This window comes from Coturnix japonica, chromosome 7, assembly GCF_054131305.1.
Source record: "Coturnix japonica strain WE chromosome 7, WE-NBRP24, whole genome shotgun sequence".
In the NCBI taxonomy this organism is placed as follows: domain Eukaryota; kingdom Metazoa; phylum Chordata; class Aves; order Galliformes; family Phasianidae; genus Coturnix; species Coturnix japonica.
The window spans coordinates 24860741-24881730 of record NC_140669.1 but is presented as its reverse complement, the minus strand read 5'-3'; the positions used below and the strand labels follow the sequence as shown (position 1 = coordinate 24881730).

At 47.3% G+C, this 20990-nt stretch overlaps 1 protein-coding gene across 9 annotated transcripts in view; it reads left to right on the top strand.

Annotated features, from left to right (window-relative positions):
* Positions 1-5780: 5780 nt before the first annotated feature.
* Positions 5781-20990, top strand: part of COL6A3 (collagen type VI alpha 3 chain) — a 53786-nt gene continuing 38576 nt past the window's right edge. The window contains exons 1-4 of one of the 9 annotated variants that reach the window (XM_085553397.1): positions 5781-6225; positions 12340-12489; positions 12966-13583; positions 17590-18192. In XM_085553397.1, the coding sequence (XP_085409523.1) occupies positions 12402-12489; positions 12966-13583; positions 17590-18192 (1309 nt within the window). In that variant the 5' untranslated portion in view covers positions 5781-6225; positions 12340-12401. The remainder of the gene's footprint in view (positions 6226-12339; positions 12490-12965; positions 13584-17589; positions 18193-20990) is intronic. The other 8 variants (XM_085553400.1, XM_085553399.1, XM_085553402.1 and 5 more) reach the window with 8 other exon arrangements.

Sequence of the window (20990 nt, the reverse complement as noted above, 5' to 3'; positions counted from 1 at the left end):
TCCCTTAGCTGGAGGCACTGCATATTTCTCTCTCACAAACAAGTTTTTCACAGCTCCCTTGCCAGGTACTGCCGACAGAGAGGTGCCCTCCCGGCCCTCCCAAGAGCTTAAACCACGGAAAAGAAACAAACACCAACTCTAAGAGTTTGGTGCTTTTATTTTTTGCATTTGGAAAAGTCTCCTGACCCCCAGGGAGTGCTTACAAGTTCCTTTTCTCCTCCCTTCTCTTTGTGGAGAAGGAAAATCCCAACTGCTGTCCCATGACTGCAGTGAAGCCTGGCCAAGCTTGGATTCTTAGAGGAAAGAAAAATCTCCTCTTTCCCTTTGGGATCCCTCATCCTAGTTGAGTACAGGCCAAGCTGGCATTTCTGTGGAATATTTTGGGTCACATCATGTAAAAATCTCTCCTGCTATTAGAAACCAAAGAAAATTTGGCCCACTTTGCAGCATCCTCCTTTAAATAACATCTCCCCAGATTCCTATTACAGCATTATTCAGGTTCTACCCTGCAGAATGTCAAGTCTGACCATCACCTACCACCACCAAGTCCCATGGGCTGCCAGTCTGTGGCATGGCAGCACGGGAGAAGGCCTGCAAGCCACACACGTCAGAAGCAATCCTTAGGGGAACTGCACATAGAGAACTAATTACACGGAATATATAACCAGTGCCTAATGAAGGAGGTCTGCTGGCATACCTCCACACCAGGTACGTGGTTATGATGTCACATCCCTCTCACTATTAGCCTCTTCCCAAGGCAATGAGGCATCAGCCTGCTGCCCCCCAGCTGTGAATCTTGGAGAGGTATCATTTCACATGCGGTCTGTTTTCATTTAGCCTGCGAGCATCTAGTTTTACCTCAGGACACGCAGAGCAGGTCAGTGGGGAAGCTCAGTGGCCAGATGTTTTCTGCAGAGGCTCCTCAGTTGCACAGCTAGAGGACATTAGTGGCAGCCTGCTCGGGGCTATAGATCAAGTGAGAAATTAGTGAGAACATGCTGCTGTCAGCAGGAGCCACGGACGTGCTGTACTCTGAACATCGCCGCACGTCCCGGCTGCAGCAAAGCTTCCCTGCTGCAGAGCTGAAGATGAAATCAAGTTAATGAGATGGTGCTTCAGATCCACAAAACCCTTTGGGATCAGCTCCACAGGACTGAGATCAGCATCCCCACCCCTTCTCATCCTCATTGCTGCTTCCCCTTTTCCAGAAGAACGGTAAATGTGATGGACCAAGCTACCAGTGACAGAGGACAGCAATCTTCAGCAACACTGGATTGCTCCAAAGGCTGGGGGGAAACAGAATGCAGGTTAGCTGTGATTGGAGGGAGGATACAAATGAAAGCTCCCTGTAACATCAGGGTTGAGCAGTCAGAGCTGCCGATGTTTGTAAGGGATGTGTGTTGTCCTCTTGGCACCCATCTCCTCTCTTTGGGGTGAAGGTGGTGATGGCACAACGTGTCTACTGGGAGCAACGCATCACGAGCATCATCTTCCATGGACTCATTCTCTCCACAGGCCTCCTCCCTGGATGTGGCAAACAGGGAACACATTGTCCCCACAGGATGGGGACAGGATGCCTAGCCAAGATGTTCTGGTTCCTTGTGGTACCAGGCTCTGCTGGTACTCCCCCATTTGACCCATATGGGTCCCATAAAAACCATCCCTGTTCTGGTTTGCTTGTAACCTACAGGTGGCTTGCTCACTGCTGCGTGTTTTTAGGGACAAAGCGGGCCGTTGTTCTGCTTTGGGCAGGCCATGTAATTTTTGTGTGTCGGGCTGCAGAATGGATGAATGAAACATTTGATGGACGACGCGTTAGTCAGGCTGGCAGGGCTGCTGGCTCTGCGTTTTATAGGCAGAGCTGAAGGCTTTTTTCCACTCGCTTTTGCCATCAGCGGTTGGAGAAGGTGGTAAACAGCAACAGTAACCACGCAAAGCTGTCCCCACCTCTTCCTGCCTGGGGACGGGAACATCTTTCACATCCAGGGCCAGGGACAACTGGGTCGATTCCACTTTCTGGTTTGCACTTGGTACCCCAGCAGCACTAATGAACTGAAACCTCATTAAAGGAAAGATATCTGGATGAAGGATGGATGCTGCGTTGCTGTTATCGCTCTCCTGCAGGCAGATGCATTGCTCTGGGCATTGCCAAGACCAGCCAGCAAGTTACCCATACCGTGAAAGATATTCTGGGCAAAAAAAAATTGACTTTTTCACATCCTAAGGAGCTTCAGCCACGTGCAGGGGAAAATTCAGCATCTCCCACACCATTGCTCACCATCTCAGCCCAAAGCCACGAGTACCACAGTGGTAGCACAGCCTCAGATATGCACCTTGAGCACGAGCTGTTCCATATGCTTGATGCAAATCACTTACAAGCCCCCAAGGGATAAATATATATCCCAGCCACACACATGGCATTTCCTGTTTTTTGTGTGCATTCTTTCAAATGCTGATTTTCCAAACAAAATAGTCACAGTTTTGAGACGCTGTTTATCTCAGCTCCTCCTAAGTTTATAAGTGAGAGAGCGCACAGCACAGCCTGGAACATGATACATGTCCTTAGCATAGGGCTTTAATAAGAACGTACCCTAAGGGGACCAGCACATGTGGTACATCTATACCAAACTTCGCATCTTCACTGCTCTCCCTCATAGCATTTCTTGTAATAGGCACCACCTGGAAGCATCATGTATGGAAGCAAACAGGAACAACTCATTGCAACATTTTGCTTTGGCCCAAGCGCATCGCACATCCATTTCCAGACATCTCTTATTCTGAGAAAGAGCTCAACAAGCTTTTTTCCTAGAAGCCGAGCATCATGGCTCACATTACAGTTTAGTGACCTACAAGCTGTGCATTGCATTGTGTTAGAAGGAAAGCATCCTCAGTATTTACATAGTTGAGAGTAGTTTGTTCCTTGTCACAGGAAAGCTCTTGTAGCAGGATGTCTCTTTTTGCAGGCTGCAGCTTAGGCAGGCGCCAAGTTTCTTCAGTTGAGTTATTATCTCCCCTGCAGTCCATGCAAGCGTGGATTCAGAGAATATACATCCATACGTGTAGCCCATAGGCTTGTTTTTATGACTTCTGCTGGGGTTATCCCACTGTGATTTATTAGCAGCATTAGCATCAGGCAAAAACACTGCAACAAAACAGGCACGCTTTTATGGGATTCCTAAGTTGTTCTTCCCTCCAGGAGGATTTTCCTTCTGGTTGCATAGGAGAGAAACAGCTCCCTGGGATGGAAATTCTGCAGTGGTATTTCCCTCTCTGTGTACTCCAGAGATGCTCCTGCTCCTTCTTTCTCCAGCTGCTTCAAAGCCAAGGGTGCCATCAGAAGTGGTACAAATGCCTCAGGAGGCATTTGCACAGAGGCAGAATAACAACAGCAAAATAATAATAATCCAGAAAGTTGAGAGAAAAGCAGAACAGAACAAAGCCTCAGAAAATATTCCCAGGATTCCCTAACTAGGGTGGTGGCTGTGTGGGGAGTTTTAGGAGGAAAGCAATGGCAACTGCTTTGGTGCTAATGAGAACCATCTATCAGCAAGCAGAATTAACATGCAATCTGCAGTTCTACCCTACTTTTAGCAGAGCAATCCTCAGCTCTTTGAACTCAGCAAACATGGTTTGGGGGTCACAGCTTGACCCCATACATCCAACCACATCACAGACGGCTGGGTTAGTGGTAGAAGAAGAACAGAGTGACCTTTGGATTTGGTGGAACTCATGGATTTTACCATCATCATAGAATAGCCTCAGTTGGAAGGGAGCTTAAAGACCATCCATTTCCAACCCCCCTGCCATGGGCTGGCTGCCCCCCTCCAGATCACACTGCCCAGGATGCCATCCAGCCTGGCCTTCAGCACCTCCAGGGATGAGACAAACTTCTCATGGCAATCTCATGCATGGTATGCAGCAGCCCCACCTTCTGGGAGCAGGCATTATCCAAGGGCTCAAAGGTGGCTGTGGCCTGGTAGGTGCCCAAGTAATCCCTGGAGGAGAAGCCAGCAGATGGTGCTCAAGGATGGAGCCACAGTGGGATGTTGCATCAGAAGTGGAACAACTTCAGGATTGCCCCAATCTTTGCACGCTGTGACATTCAATGCAATGCCCAAAGCTTGCCATGGACACTAGGTCTAGAAATCTGCTGAGCTCCAGCAGGTTGTAGCAAGCTCACTAGTCCAAAATAGGGAATAGCAAATTGCATTTGTACCTTACAGCCCAGATTTGTGGGGTTTTTTTTTACTAAGTAGAGGTATGGCTCCTGCTACCCCCACGCATTCACAACAATCAGTGCACATAAAGCAGCCGCTTAGGTGGGATGGAAGCAAGCACCGTGTGCAGGTGAATTACACCAAGGAAACCCACAGTGCATTTCTTAGATTGCATGTAGAAATGGCTCAGCTGAATCCCATAGATATCCAGAAAAGTACTGCAGAATGCTGCCTCTCTGTTGAGATTTTGAATGGCCTCAATCTGAGACCCTTATTGCAGGGAGGACACCTGGAGGGTCCCCTTTGCATTAGGGTGAGGGAGCAGCACGCAAGGCCTTTTCTATTGCGGGTGGAAAGAGAATTCCTAAAAACCCTCTCCTTGACTCATCACACTCAGCACTTCCAGTTATTAATACTCCAGGGAGGAAATCCTGCTAAACTTAGTCAGTGCCCTCCCTTGCTGTCTCTAGAAATTGCTGCCATGGTGTGATCCAATGACCAGAGTGAGCTGTTAGGCGGCTGGGGACAGAACAAAGCCTTCCCCTTCGGGTGTTCCCCTATATTTATTTCCCCTTGGGATGCTGCAGTGATCTCCTTTGGGACCACAGAGCGAAGGAGCCCAAGTTCTCTATTTGCTCATGCAGGGGAAAGCTGGGGCTTTCCTGACTGAAAGTAGAGCAAACTGCTGTGGGCTGATTGAAAAGCACAATGATAGACAGAAATAAAACCAGTTGTGCCAGTACTGCACTGGTTTCCACTGGTGGTAGCCAACTGGACCTGCAGGGTTGTGCTCAGAGTAAGGCTGTGTGGTGCTGAGTCCCTTTGCAGGGCCAGCTTTCTCTCCACACCACCACCAGAATGAGCTACTGCAGCGGTTCAAGACCTCAGCATTTCCCCACAGCATTCCAGCTATTTTATTTTAATGGGGCTGATCTTTCAAATAGCAGAAAAACTAGAGCAAACATCATAAATCCCCATTTGAAACAACAGAAGAGAGACTGACCGTTTGATTCCCAGGACACGACTGCAACTCCAGCCTCATGCAGACCAAAGCAAGGGCAAGAAATAAAAATTACTGCTTCTATACCAAATGCTCTTGCAAAAACACAACCTGAACCAGAATTAAATGTTTAATTTCAGCTTGCAGAGGGCTAAAAACAAATCCCAAACCCAGTTAGTGCTGCCTAGTGAAAGGTTAACTGTAGGTATTGATGGCACAGAGGTGAAAAGCAAATCACAAACTGCTCACTCATCTGACGGGTGTAACACCTTCATAAAGTATTCTCTGGGCTACATGTATTAGAAAACAGCCTAAGGGGCAAATGTTGATTTCCCGAGGGGCACAAGGAGTGGGGAACATAACCCTTACTTCTACTGCTGCATCTGATGAGAAACTGCATGAAAAGGCTCTTTCAGGTCGTGCTCGTTGTGGATGGGAGGGCTCAGCCGGGCTCTCCAGCATCCCAAAAGGGCTTCGAGGGAGCCCTGCGTAACTTGGTACGGCCCTTGGCGCTCCCTGGCTGCCTCCAGCATCCAAGCCCAGCCCTTCTCAACTGAAAGGCGTGCGATTAAAATAATTCACCATCCCGTTTTTCGCCTTTATAGATAATAAGGAAATAGCGTTCTGGGAAGGGGAAGCAGCGCGGGGAGGCGTCCCCGGGGGAGCTCTGGTTGGGGCGGGGACGGGGGACAAGAGGGTGGGAAGGAGGGAGGAAGAGAGGGAGGACGGCGTGCGATGAGCAGCTCTGACCTCAGCCCCTCCGCCGCCGCCAGAGCACAGCATCTGGATCCCATTTGCAGCGGCCGGCCCCCAGCGGTACCGCGCCAGCCGCCTCCCCCGGCCCCGCTCAGAGCCGCGGCGGCCGCCTGCTGGGGAACCAGCGCACCCCGAGCGGCCCCTCCGAGGAAGGGAAGCGGGGACGGTGAGCGGCACCGGCACGGCCACGGAAAGGTGCTTCGGAAGGGGAGAACCCCGGGATAAGCGATATATTTTGGGGGTTCACTTTGGGTAAGTGCCGCTGCCCGTGCGGGAGCTCGTAGCTTGCGCTCGCCACTCTTCGTGGCTGCTGCTTGCTTTTTTTTTTTACGGGGGAAAAGGTCCAAAGAGTTTTAGGCAAAACTCAACAGGAGAGGCAAAAGTCTTAGAGGAAAGCCGTGTTTTCGCTTTCGTTCTGCAGGGAGAAGCAGTGCTGCAACAGGCTTGTAAAGCATGACACCCCAGGAGCCTCCGTGCAGAGCCGGAGCACTGCAGGTGCAAGGGGATGCTCCGGGAAACACAGAATTGAATTAAACTCACTTAAAACCAACGGGGTTTCTCTACGGGTGTTTGCCTGCTACGCTTTGACAGCACTGCTGCAGCACTTCGGTGGGGTGGGAACACAAAAGAGCTCAGGAGGGAGTATCCATGGAATAGGAGCCCCAGAAAGGACATTTAGGGGTGTGCTGCTGGGGAGCCTACTCTTGGGATGTGGTCTGTGGGGCTGCCTGAGCATAGCAAGGTGGGTGCATGCATGGGACCCAGTGAAGGCTCTAGGAGGGACAGTGGCAACCTAAGAGGGGCTCTCATTGCATCTTCCCTGGGGTAATCCCCATCTTGGAGTTCTTTAAGGCAGACCTGGTGTCTCTCACCCTAGGGTGAGAGGGATGCCTAACAAAGACTTGCCCACTCTATGTGGGTCCCGCTGCTGGGCTCGTCCCCTGCAATGGTCCCATCATCTCACAGAGATTGGCTAATGTCAATTTTTCTCTCTAAGGGAAGGGCTCTTCAGCCCAGCACAGAGCCAACCCCACTTTCCCTCCATAGTCCCCTCACTATCAGTGCATTGGGATATTTCAGGCAGCAATGCTCTCACCAAAGGGAGACAATGACTAATGGAGGAGACATCCCACCACCCTCTCTCCACTGCAGAGCCCTCCCTTCCCAACCCCAGCCTGGTTGTAGCCAAACTGGTTTCCTGACCAGGCACAGAGGCCAAAAGGGGCTGGAGTGGAGGTGGCCAAAGCCACTTTCTTTCCAGCAGGCTCAAAGGGGAAACTCTCAGCTCATTCCTGGTGATGATTCATAGGGGCTCCCAGGGGAGAGACACCGCATTTTTCAAACTTCTGGCTTTACCCCATTACTAACTAATTAAAAAGAAAAATTACACATCAGTATGGATGGTCAGATAATTGCCATGCTCAAGTAGTTCTGCTGCTGGGGAAACAACCAAACAGTTTGGGAGCTTTGTGGAGTCCAAAACATCCCCAAGGCACAGGAACAGAGCAGGACACCTCCCTAGCACCATCCCTCAGCTCACCAGTGTGGACTTTAGGAACTAGGCTTTCTAATCCCTCCTGGATACAGATTTGATCAGATTTAACCTCTTTGCAGAGATGTTCACTAACTTTGGGGGGCGGGTGGTTTCTCTGCAACAGGAGCAGCATGCCCCATGTGATTCAATTCATTCATTCATTCTTTCATTCTGTACCTCTCCACTTTCCTGCAAACCCTCTGTGAGTTTTGAAACTCTCAATTTTCCATTCAAAGCATTATCTCCCTTCGCTTTCAGGGAGAGCTCAACCAATCCCCATTGCTACCAAGGGAAAAATGCTGTTTCTCTCCTAACTTCTGAGACGTGCCTGTTTGGGAACATCCTATTCCTTGCATCACTGCAAGCTCTGGCCAACCTCAGATTATTCCCTCATTGCTTTCGTGCTTGACTTGCAATGGGGACGATCCTGCTCTATGCAGGGCCAGGCTTTGGCTGGCATTGCATGAATCGTGGCCAGCCTGCTGCCCACGTGCCCATCACTTTTTCCACCTTTTTTAAGTGCTCTGTGTTCCACATTAAGGGGATGATTTGTCTGAGCAGAGAGGCTTATGTTACCCTATATAAAGAGTCATTGATCTTCGAGGGAGTATCCTCTTTATTTTTTTTCTTTTTCCAGCAAATACTCCCTTCCCTCTTAATAACAGCCCTATTTTAGTCTCAGCCTTTAGGTAGGGTAAAACAAGCAGATTTTAAGCCAATTGCATGGTTAAAAGAACAGAAATGAATATGCGATTCATCTGAGATGCTGGTATGCTGGGTGTGATATGAAAGCAGCGCAACCCCGGAGCTCTGCTAAATGCTAAACAAGCTTGCCAAAGCAGGAGGATTTTCCATGCTTTTGGGCTTGGTCACTTGCAATGCTCAGGTCTACGTTGGTGGGAAGAAACTTTTTCAGAAGCAGCCCTCATTTTTCCAGTGCCATCAATGCCAAGAGGCAGCAGCATTAAGGGAAACCCTCCAAAAGAAGTGACCCACCCCGCACACACAAAGTGCAGATTTAGGGCCCCACAATTGCTTTTATTGAAGGAATTTTTGGGGAAGAGCCTTAGGGCTGGACAGGAAAACGGGACCACGTGTAACTTGGTCTGGGACAGCATCCCAAAGGCTGGCCAGCACCCATCTGCATCTGCACGTGACACACATTGCATTCCTATATGCACCAAAGCCATAGACACTTCCCCTCCCTTGAAAGCCAGCCAGCCCAGCTGAGAGGCATATGCAACGAATCAAAGCGATATGTAAAAGCTGGAGTAATTCTTTCCTGCCTTTTATGTTTTGCTTTTTAAATCCTGCTCATTTGCTTTGTGCTTCTTTGGATTTTAATTATGCTCTGGTGAGAGAAACGCACACAAATGGATGATCTGAAGTTCGAAGCGCCCACACAAATATAGAATGCTGTGAGTCGATCAACTCATTGCATGCTTGTCTGTGCATAAAGCAGAAAATAGCTGCTGGGGAAAATATTTAAGGAAATCATTGCGTTAGTGGCAGAAATGGTTGCCTTTTGAAAGCATTATTGGTAACAGATGCATATCTTCTGATGAAATGGAGGAGATGCTGTTGCAACCAGAGGTCACCACACGCTGCATCAGCTTGAGGCAGACAGAAAAACTGCAGATTATTGAATACCACACCAGTCCATTTCATCACATAGCAGCTATTAACAGATAGGGTCTCCAGGGTTCCCTACCAGCTCAGAAAGCTCTTTGCTCTCCCAGAAGTACTCCAGCTTCACAGAATCACAGAATGACCCGGGTTGGAAGGAACCTCAAGGATCATGAAGCTCCAAACCCCTGGCCTGGCAGAGCCACCAAGCTTCCACATTTACTAGATCAGGTTGCCCAGGGCCCCATCCAACCTGGCCTTGAACACCTCCAGGGACGGGGCATCCACAGCATCCCTGGGCAGCCTGTTCCAGGACCTCACCACTCTCCTGGTAAAGAGCTTCCCCTAACATCCAACCTAAATCTCTCCTCTTTCAACTTAAAACCATTTCCCCTTGTTCTACTATTATCAGCCCTTTCAAACAGTTTACTCCCTTCAGCTTCAGGCTTTTCAGCCTTTCTTCCAGGCTTATAGTGGCTATATCAAAAGCTCTACTGGAGATTCCACACCTGAGACTGTGAGAAACTTTCCATTGAGAAATTCAGTGATAAATTCAGTATGAAAATAACCTGCTCAGATAGTAAGCCACAAGAAAGCATTTGCAAAACGGACACACATTAGCAACCACAAAATAAGATGAATTGCTTTAAATTCACATTCTCTGCTTTTGACCTCCACCTCCTACAAGCTGAATCCAGCTTCTGTGGCCAGCAGGAGCTGTAGGAACAGCAGATAAGGGTAGAAAAATGGAGCAGAGTAGGTTATACCTTGCATCTTGTCCAAACAAACCAAGCAGCCCAACCCAAGCAACAAAAATCAACTCATCCATTTCTTCCACCAAGCAGGAGACTTACTGTTTGCTCTATCAGATGAAACCTGAGCAGCACCTTTGCTTCTTCTCCACAGCCACCCAGCACCTCGCCTTACTCTGTGGTTAGGGATAAAGAGGAAACCCATTAGGAAACACTTGTGCTTAAAGGCTCCTCTTCTCCCTGAGTGGTCAGTCAGTCTCTAGCAAACACCTGTTCCCAAACATTTCTCTGCCTGTCTCCTTTTAGCTCACCTGGATGTTAAGATGTGATGCAAGAGGGATTAACACAGCTGTGTTAACCAACAGGGCTCTCTGCTTACATGTAACTAAAAATACAATGATCACAGAGATAGCTGGAAATAGATCTGGGACCCTCTAAGGATTAAAGCAGAATAGAAGGCAATTAAAAGAATAGCCAGCATGTTACTGATTGAAAAATACATCCTAATTCTAAGCTGGATGGATCAAATCAAAGAAACCCAAGACTGAGCGTTGCTCCAGCACAGTGAATTGGGCAAGGTTATCTCACAGTGTCCTATGGGTGCTACACAGCTTTCCCATCACTGAGAGCAAAGGAATGATGTGTGAATGAGGGGGAGTGTCCAGTAGAGCAGGTTTTCTGTCACTGGAGGCACTGGGATGTTTGGCTTGGGCTCCAGTAGCTGGGAGATGGATGGTGGCCAGATAAGAAGGCAGTTTTTTAGACTATAAATGATAGAGATACCCCAGCTGCAGCTGTTGCCTCTATTAATTGAAGAGTTGCCAATAACAGGGAAGTCTTGTCCTGTCTTAAGTAATCCTGCATGCTAGCTGCTGGCTCTGGCTGCCTATTAAACAGCTCTCCACCTGGTGTTATTACTGTTACATACAGCAGTAGGAGAGTCAGAGCCTGACTTGTACTATAAGGGCTCTTGGTTGTGCTCCTGTCTGTGCCACATTTGCCATTTATGCATCTTGCAAGGCTTTGCTGACAGGGCAGGCTGTTTAACCCTCTGAGACTCTCCAGGTTGCTTAGACTGATGGAGCTGGCAGCAATGGCTGTGGGAAAATTGATCTTCCTTCTCAGCAATGACCCGGTTAACAGCTCAGTGTATTTGAATCACTTTTGGCTCATTTGATTAATTGAGCTCCTTTGGGGGGATGAGAATTATTATATCACCGTGCTCCCTTTTGGGAGGATATTTTCATAGTGAAACAAGCGTTTCTTCACATCCAAGCCTACAGAGCTGGTTTCTGCTCTGTAGGCCTGGATGTGTGGATGAAATAATAAATTGGCCATCTCTATGACAACGGATACACAGCTCTCCTGAAGGAGGCATTGTTTCAGAAGGTTTGCCAGGTGAATCAAAGATAAGAATCATCCATAAATTATATTTTGGCTCCGGCACATAAAATATTACTCTTGGTGCCTTTCCAAAATGTGGTCAGCCAGCACAGACTATTCCACCACTGGGGCTTTGAGCTTGAGGGAGTCCAAGGGCTTTCTGCTGTATAGCCAGAACATGTGGCTTGGTTGGGCCTGGGATAATTAAGTTTCCGTTCGTAGCTGTGGGAGAGCTGAAAAGGTGAACTGAGGCAAAGAGGGGCGTTCAGGAGGATCTGCCTTCTGCAAAAAGTCAAACAAGGAGCAGCAATAGCAGGAAAGTGTGCTTTGCCCAGATGTTTTGACTAGTGCCCTGTGGGCAAGGAGACAGTGGCCAGATATTTTGGTTGCCGAATGATCAGAGAAGAAATCGAAGCTGAATATTTGCCAATATACTCAGAATTACCTGGGCAGTATAGGTAAAAACAAAGCCATCTATGCCCCACAGTGATGACTGGGTATCAATGATGGGAATGACTGTTCTTTTACAAAAAAAAAGAACCTGACCAGCATTAAAATCATTGTTACCTACCAAAACATCACCAAAGCATCATAAAACCACACAGTTTGACTTTTCTATCCCATCTCAACTGTTTAAGACCAGGTACATGTGTGGAATCATAGAATATCCAAAGTTGGAAGGGATCCATAAGGATTATCAAATCCAACTCCTGTCTCTGTATAGGACCACCTAAAAATTGGACTGTATGACTGATCACAGTCACCCAGAGGGTGGTGATGCACTGAAACAGGTTGCCCAGGGAGGCTGTGGGTCCCCCATCCCTGCAGGCATTCAAGACCAGGCTGGATGTGGCTCTGGGCAGCCTGGTCTGCTGGTTGGCAACCCTGCACATAGTAGGGGGTTGAAACTAGATGATCGTTGTGGCCCTTTTCAACCCAGGCCATTCTTTGATTCTATGAACATCCTGCATTGACATCTTCCTGTAGGAGGTGGGATGGCTACAAGTACACATTAACAATTAGGTATTTAATAATGACCAGGCTACTAACCCCGTTCTCCCTCTCCCTTAGGTCTCACATCAGGTGCTTTGAAACACGGAGAATAAAAAGGAAAACTGAAACAAAAGAACAAAATGAGGAAGCCCCGGCATTTGCCCCTTGTGGCAATACTTGGCCTCCTGCTCTCAGGCTTTTGCTCAGTTGGTGCCCAGCAGCAAGCAGGTAAGACAAGATCCATTACTGACCACAGTCCTCCACGAGCACGCCGCTCGCTCGCACCGAGATGTTCGCACCGTTTGGTTTTTAATGTGCATGTCAATGGTACATTGTGGTTTCTCCTGCTCCTCTACTCCTATTGGGCTGACCTCAGAGCCTGGACCTTCCCCAGCATGTTGCTAGCCTGCAGGCCAGCTCCAGGATGCTCTGCGTGGCTGGGGTGCGGGATGTGGGGTTTTGCCCCAGCGTGGCCCCAAGTGGGTTTCCTCCAGGGCAGGGCTGTTCTGGCCTCCTCCTTGCATGTGTATGAGCGTGGGAAGCGGAGGGGAGATGCGAGAGGAGCACTGCCACCGACCCGTAGGGAGCAGACGGGTTTTTAGGAGGTGCCAGCACCCTTTGGAGTGGAGCTCATGGCACTGGGTTGAGGAGGAATGCTTGTGCTGACTGCTAGAAAATCCTAAACTCCATCTGTTTTTTTAAAGCTGTCAGAAACGTTGCCGTGGCTGATATAATATTTCTAGTGGATTCCTCTTGGAGCATTGGGAAGGAGCACTTCCAACTCGTTCGAGAGTTTCTGTATGATGTTGTAAAGGCTTTAGATGTGGGAGGAAATGATTTCCGTTTTGCACTGGTCCAGTTCAGCGGAAACCCGCACACAGAGTTCCAGTTAAATACATACCCCTCTAACCAAGATGTGCTCTCCCATATCGCAAATATGACTTACATGGGGGGAGGCAGCAAGACTGGAAAAGGATTAGAGTACCTAATCGAGAACCATCTCACTAAAGCTGCTGGAAGCAGAGCGAGTGAAGGCGTCCCCCAGGTTATTATAGTGTTAACGGATGGACAATCCCAGGATGATGTGGCTCTGCCATCATCTGTCCTTAAATCAGCTCATGTAAACATGATTGCGGTCGGCGTGCCGGACGCGGTGGAAGGGGAGTTAAAGGAAATAGCGAGCCAACCCTTCGATACCCACCTTTTCAACCTAGAGAATTTTACTGCTCTCCATGGCATAGTTGGAGACTTAGTGGCAAGTGTCCGTACCTCCATGACTCCAGAAAAGGCTGGAGCCAAAGGACTGGTTAAAGACATCACAGGTAATGGCCGACTGCTGCGCTCTGTCCTGGCCATGCTGGTGGCTTCTGTCAGCATGGTGACCGCTGGTGCTGCACTGTGTGAAGCCTTTGTGAGGGCGGACTAAGATGGATTGTCAGAGGTTTAAAAACAAAGGTTTGAAGCGTATGGCCCTGCACTTGTACTTCCTGGGTATGCCATGGTTTGCAAACAGAGCTGAAATTCCCACTGCAGGAGGCAGTGCAGGAGCCCTGGCATGGGTCGTTGTCCCTTGGAGACATTCTTCTGCACTCACAGCACAGAAATGCAAGCTTAGGGCTTCTGCAGAGCTCTTAAATCGCCTCATCCTTTACACTCCCCAGGTAGGGAAATAGGAGAGAAGCACATCAGCTCCGATGGTTTTGAACCAAAGCCCTCTGTGGTCTGCACAGGTCCCTGCTGGCTGCAGGGACGTGGGATGGGATGTTCCCTTGTAGCTGGTGGGGCAGTGCAAAATGGGGTCTGTGCAGGGGATCCCAGGGACATGGTGGGATGCAGGCATCACAACTGAGATGCCACCATAGCTTGAAGCAGCGCAGAGTTGACATGCCAGGGTTTGGTCCCCCTGTCCAAGACCTCATGGCCTTTTTAGGTTTGGAGGATGTAGCTTCTACACAGCCTTGTGAATACAGTGGGGCCTTGGGAGACTGTATTCCCACAGACAGTGTGGGGTGACTCTAGAAAGCCCCATTATTTTTCCTATTTCAGCTGAAGACAGCAGAAGCAGTGCTTGCGGAGAGTAGTTTGGGTAAGAGCTCCAACTCAGCCAGTTCACAGACCTCACTTCTCCGCTGCTTGGAGAAAATGTGCGGTGTCACAGTCCCTTTTTGCCATGCCACTCAGTTGCCTTCTATCCAAGCTGGTGATTCTCACCTGCCGGGGCACCAGACCCTTCTTTAAGATCTCTGCATTCTGCTCTGGCTTCAAGGAATCTGCACTGACCGCAAGCTGGGAACCGATTTTGCCTGGAAAAGATAAGAAAGCCTTCCTCTGTCCCTCCTCTTGTTTATGAAAAGGCAGCGTGTAAAGGGCCTTCTGAGCAGCTTTGTTGTGTTTCAAAACAGAAGTCCAAGAGATCAAACCTTTCTTTTTATTCCTGAGACTCCATCTGAAGGTCAATAGCTTGTGGGGTGACGTAAGGCAATGGCAGTGTGATGAGGTGTAACATTAATCTTCTGTGTTGTCTTGTCTGATTAACCCTCACGCCACCCCACTGGGTGCTCTCCATCACTGCATGACACCAAGCGACACCAAACGGCTGTGTTCACACGTGTTGTTGTTTTTGTGTGTAAAGTGCTTGACAGGGCAAATATCCAGGTCACGTGAAAGCCACAGGGAAGAAAAGGAGCTCCCCCAGAAAGAAGATGTAACGTTTGCCATTTCTAAGGAAAACATGCTGATACATGTGTTAAAGGAATGCCGTATAGGATGTGCTGACAGTGCTGCAGAGGCTGTTTAGCATCATCACTGTGAAGGGCCACAGTGCTTTCCTGCTGAAACCAATAGGGGAATTGGGCCTTAGCTGCTGGCTGTCATCCTCTGGGACATGCCAGCAGGTAACTCCACAGATGTGCCAATTCTCAGATGCTTCTTTAAAAGCTATCAAGGCAAATTCCCACTTTGTGTACATTAGGAAGCATTTCCAAGTTCGTTTCTGCTGAGAGATAATCTTTGTAAGCCTTCCCATCCCCTCCTATGTCACAAAATTTAAGCTAATCCTACTCTTGCAGTTTTGTCCCAGCACACTCTGCACATGCTATCTGTGGAGTATCATTAAATACGTAAAAAGATGTTACATGGCATGACAGTATGTGGTGTGCAAGGCATGGTGCAATTAATAGTTTGCCTAAGAGCTAAGGATGTCCTTCTTTCAGCTGCTAACTCCATGCAGCATTGATATATGTAGAAATGCCATGGATGTTACCCTAGAAATGCACCTGAATGCGAAGAAATAATGTGAAAGAAAACCAACCAGCCCCACAGTATTTCCAATATAGAGCACCAGAGCTGTTGGTCTGTGGCAGTCCCCAGAGCTGACTGGCGTAAGTATGGAAGTCAGCCTTGAGTTTGCCCTGGTGTATTCGTTAAAACTGAGCTGTCTGTCTCATCTGATCCTTCTTGCTTAGTTGTGTAACAAGCATGCGTTCATTTGTCCTCCAGCACAGTCTTGTTCCATAAATGTGCACTGAAGTACAAGAGTTTTTACAGTGATGACAAATTATCCAACACACCTGTTTCTTAAAAACTGTTTCCTCTTTTGCGGGAGCAACCAGCGATGATGTAATGATGCCCACCGATGTCTGAAATGCCATTCCTCAGGGTATCTGAAGCAGCGCTGTATACTTGGAGATTTCTCTTTGTGTTATGAGAGTGGAGCGTGAGCATCCTAACCACAAACGGCACAACTAAGCCAACCCTAAGCACTCTCACAGCACTTGACTCAGCTTTGGAAAAGAATTCCAGAGCACTTTGCAATTCTGAACTGTGTTGGCGTTCTCCAAGCTGGGGTTGGCCATTGAGTTGGCCTAGGGAAATGGTAACTCCTTGGAGAGCCTTTCCCTTTGCTGCTGGAATTGCACAGTTGAGTCTCTCGGTGGCATTGCGGCGCATGAAAACATTTACTAGAGAAGCAGCTACACAGTTGCCAAAAAATGATGGATGATGCTCATTGCAATGGCTGCAGGTTTATTCCTGGCTCTGCTAAACTGTGGGCCAGTTTTGCTACTAGGTTCACCATCAGCTTTCAAAAGCAGAGAGCCAGATTCCCAAACATGGCTTGTCAGTCATTTGCAAATGATCTGAAGTTTGATTTGTTGATGAGATTGGAGAATGGTAGCATGGAACCACTTGAGCACGCTCTGGGGTCTTCTTCCCCTGACTATCGAATGCATACAGCTCTTGGTGATGTGGATGGTAAAGTCACTTGAGCAAAAGAAGGAAGAGCAGACACCAGGCCATTTTGGGTCTGCTTCGGTAAGTCTCACAGAAAAAATGCCTCCCCCCAACAACCATGCTAATGCCATATAAAAGTGTTCTTTTGGTGTGTGTATATTCTCAGCAGATCCTTGCGATCATCTGGGTACAGTCATAACGAATAGAGTTGGATAATTGTGTCATGACTGATTTCATCACCGTTTTAACCTGATTCTGCATTCCTTGATTGAATATGAAGTGTCCACATGAAAAAAACAAACAAACAAAAACACAGATCAGACATATCTATTGATAATCAGTGCATCTGTGCAAAGCGATTAACACAAGACAGCATTTGTGCGGCATGGGTGGATAATTGTATGGGTCAGACTGATGGATGAATACCATTGTGCATATGCTGGACAGCTGGCAAAAGAATTGCAGGGCAAGAACAGCAACCAAAACTTTTCCAGTTGTTTCTTACAGTTGCATTTCAAGTAACATTTACATGTGCTGAGAGAAGCCAGTATGTGCAGCCACTGTTCTAAGAAGCAAAAGAGCAGAATTGCAAAAGAGAGGCTGAAACTTTCCATGTAACATGTAAATAATGGCTTTTTTCTTAAAAAAAGAAGATGACTACAGTGAGGAAAATCCCCTGTGAACGTTACTGTTGTTCCCCAGTATCTTCAGTGTGAATTTCCACCCAAATCCACTGTTTATTTTGACTCTGTCAGCTCAAATATTGTGACAGGACAGGGTACAGATGGAGTGGATCCAGATTTTCAGCTGTAGTGTTTTGCTGTGTTTTCTTCTCACGTGTCAGAATCACAGATGCCCACAGGACAGCAGCCTCGAGCTCAGGTTGTGCCCAACCCTGGAGCAGATGCTGGGGCTGGAACTCGTATTCAATCAGAATGCAGAACTAAGAGGCAAATGTCACCTCCTCATTGAACACATGTTTTGTTTTCTCATTTTCTTGTTTCTTACTGGTTTTCCAAGAAACATGTCAGAACACTGTATGACTGCATGTAATCACTCATTTTAATGCTTTCACCTTTTGCATTTCTTTTTTTCAAGCTCAAGAGTCTGCTGACATTATTTTCCTTATTGACGGATCAAACAACATCGGAAGTGTCAATTTTCAAGCCATACGCGATTTCCTTGTAAATATGATTGAAAGCCTCAGAGTTGGAGCTCAGCAGATACACATTGGGGTGGTGCAGTATAGTGATCAACCCAGAACCGAGTTCGCTTTGAACAGCTACACCACAAAAGCGGATGTTCTGGATGCCGTGAAGGCACTCAGTTTCCGCGGTGGCAAGGAAGCTAACATTGGTGCAGCACTGGAGTATGTGGTGGAGAACCTCTTCACCCAGGCAGGAGGCAGCAGAATAGAGGAAGCGGTGCCTCAGATCTTAGTGCTGATAAGTGGTGGAGAGTCTAGCGATGATATCCGAGAGGGCTTGTTAGCAGTGAAGCAAGCTAGTATATTTTCATTTAGCATTGGGGTCCTGAATGCTGACAGTGCAGAGCTGCAGCAGATTGCTACTGATGGAAGCTTCGCATTTACTGCCCTGGATATCCGTAACCTTGCTGCTCTTCGAGAATTATTACTGCCCAACATTCTTGGAGTGGCCCAAAGACTCATTTTGTTAGAGGCCCCAACCATTGTGACTGAAGGTATGTATGCCTTTCTGGACTGTTGCATTTTGATGAATTTTGCACGCTTTAAAAATCCTTTTTCAGTTTTTGCAATGCATCTCTCTGACCTGATTTTGGAGGAAATGTGCAGCCAATGTTCAGAAACTTGTTTGCTCAGTGGGTTGTCTATAACAGGCATAGCATGGGGTTTTAAAGAACACTGTATAAAAAGGCTCATATAATCCTTAGTGTAATATCTAAGGGTATAAAAAAGGCTCATTTAATCTCTATTATGGTATCTCTGCACTCCTGGAAGTAAATACTGCAGCATGTTTTGTGTCAGTAGAAAGTGGCATGAGAAGGATGGGGAAGCTAATAGGGGTGTAAGATGGATTCCTGTCTGTTTCCAGCAGTTGAATCACCTACTTCATTGAAACTATGCACCAGCCTTGAGAGAAGGGTAAAAATGCACCCTGAAGCCTCTGTAGAGGATTTTGTGTCACTGGACTTAAAAGAAAAACAACCCTCAGTTGTTCTGAAGTGAAAACCCTACTTTGCCTATCATATGTTTCCCCTTCAGTCTCTAATCTGAGTTTGCAGCATTCCACCAGGCCATGGAAGAACATGAAGTCTATGTTCCACCGAGGTCACTTTGTTACTCTAAGTCCTTATGGCCATTATTTCTGGTCTAGCATGATCTCAGGGGCAGTAGAATAACAAATATCTGGGACTTCTGTGCTGGATTTATGGAGCACATGTGTGATTTACGTTTCTCACCCTGTGATTTTACAACTCAGTTAAATGTAGTGGTAGTGAGCCTTATGAAAGGCCCAACGCATTACATTTCAGAGACCCCTGGGAAAGGCCAGGCTACAGTTCCTGTACATAACCACCAGAATGCTTAATGCAAACAACACTTCTGGGATTTGTGTTCCAGTCTGCTGTTCTGTACACAACGTTCAACCCATGATGGATGTTAACCTATAAAGCTGCATCCCAGATGTCTTCTCTAATCTATATCTAAACATATTTGCTATCTCATCGCTCAAACCAAAGAGAGGAATTTGCCTAAAATATCATTTTTATGACCTTGCCTCTATTATTTCTAGAAGGAGCAAAGCTAACAAGTGACATATTTACCTAAATAAGGTGAAATGTACAATTCAAGCTAAAATGCATATGTCAGAACCCAAGTATGTCAATGGAAATCCCCTCTTCTGCCCCACTGATCTTAACACTGTTCAAATCCCAGCAAATGGGTTGTTTGCTGGGACAGGAATCTTTAGTTCAAAACAGTTTCCAAAGCTTTGAGCTTCTGAAATAAAAGCTTTCAATTTGGTAATTGGAGAATACTCAGATTAATAATGTGGGCACATCTGATTTCTTCTGCACTTGGAGTATTTCCACTTCCAATGCTAGTTTGTTTGTAGAAGGTACTGCAACAGCCAGTGCAATCACATATAGGTAGGTGGATCAGCTAAATAGAGAAGGTGGTGTTCTCCAAGTAGCTTTGGGGAACTTCCTTTCCCTAGCATTCATTTGGATGGAGCTGCTCAGTTCACATTGATGCCTTGGATGTCTGCAGTGTAAAGCAGTGGTTTGGGACACTCCTTGCATCTGGAATAGGATACCAAGCCAAATGGAGATGCCAAGCATTCCTGTCAAATACACAAGTCATCTTGCTTCACTTTAGCTCTGGGGCCACACAATAGTCCTCTGGGGATGAAGGAGTCTCCCAAAGTACCTTTCTGCCTCTCTCCACTCTCTCTTAGCTACAGCGGAATATGATAGCAGAGATGGCACTGAGAAGGGTTCTCTGCAGGATCAGGTTTGATGGTGGCATCATCAGACGTTCCTAGGGGGCTGCAGTAATCTTGAAAACCCAAGAAAGTTCTTTGGTCCCAACCCATCTGAAATTCCTGTGTCTTGCCATTGGTTTCACTGGGTGCTACATAAGAACCCATGAGAGGTGTACAGCTTTCCCTATATATTTTTGCTTTGTTTCTATTGGAATTAACACCACGGGTTCTTTCTTCCTGCTGGTTTTGGGGTCAGTTCTTGCATTCCTCTTCTCTAAGGAAACGTATTGCAGGATCTGAGAGAACTGAGAAGATTTAATAGAGGAGGGAGCTGTTCCTTTGTGGCTTCTCTTGTCTTTGCAAAGCCCCTTTGATGTTTTCCACAAGCTTCTATATAAAGTCAAAAGTTCCCAGGGTCTCAATTTTTGGGTATCTGCTGCTGAAAAGCTAAGAATGCACTATATTCATCTTTTCTGGATGACACAAAACAGGGATTTCAGGCGCTGTTCTCCACTTGGAAAGTTTCCTGTATTCAATCCTCTTCTCCTTGGAGTAATTGGTGAGGAAAAAACCTGTCTAGGGGGATAAATACTGGATGCATCCTGGCTCTGGGAAGGGGAATGCTCAAACAAACCCTTGTTCCTATGTGAGTAGCTCTGTTTGGACAGCCTGGGTGGTCAACACACTGCTAGCCCATGGCAGTGGCAGTTCAATTCAGGTTGTAGCTTGGGGTGGGAGCTCTCATTCACTTCACACAGAGTTTCATCACTTTTTTTTTTAAAATCCAAAACCACCACGGCGGACTATTCTATGCTTCAAATTTTGATGGTCAGTCCTTCTTCAAACAATTTCCATCTGGTCTCTGAGCGTGAGGGGCATTTGCAAGGCTCATGCTTGCCAACAGAGGCAGGTCCCTCAGGAGAGCCACATTGCAGAAGTTGTCTCCAGCTGTAAACCACTCCTTGGGGTAGCCCAGGCCTACAGTGTTTGTCCATCATCAGAAACCCGATGGAGACCATTCTCCCCAGGCAAAAAATG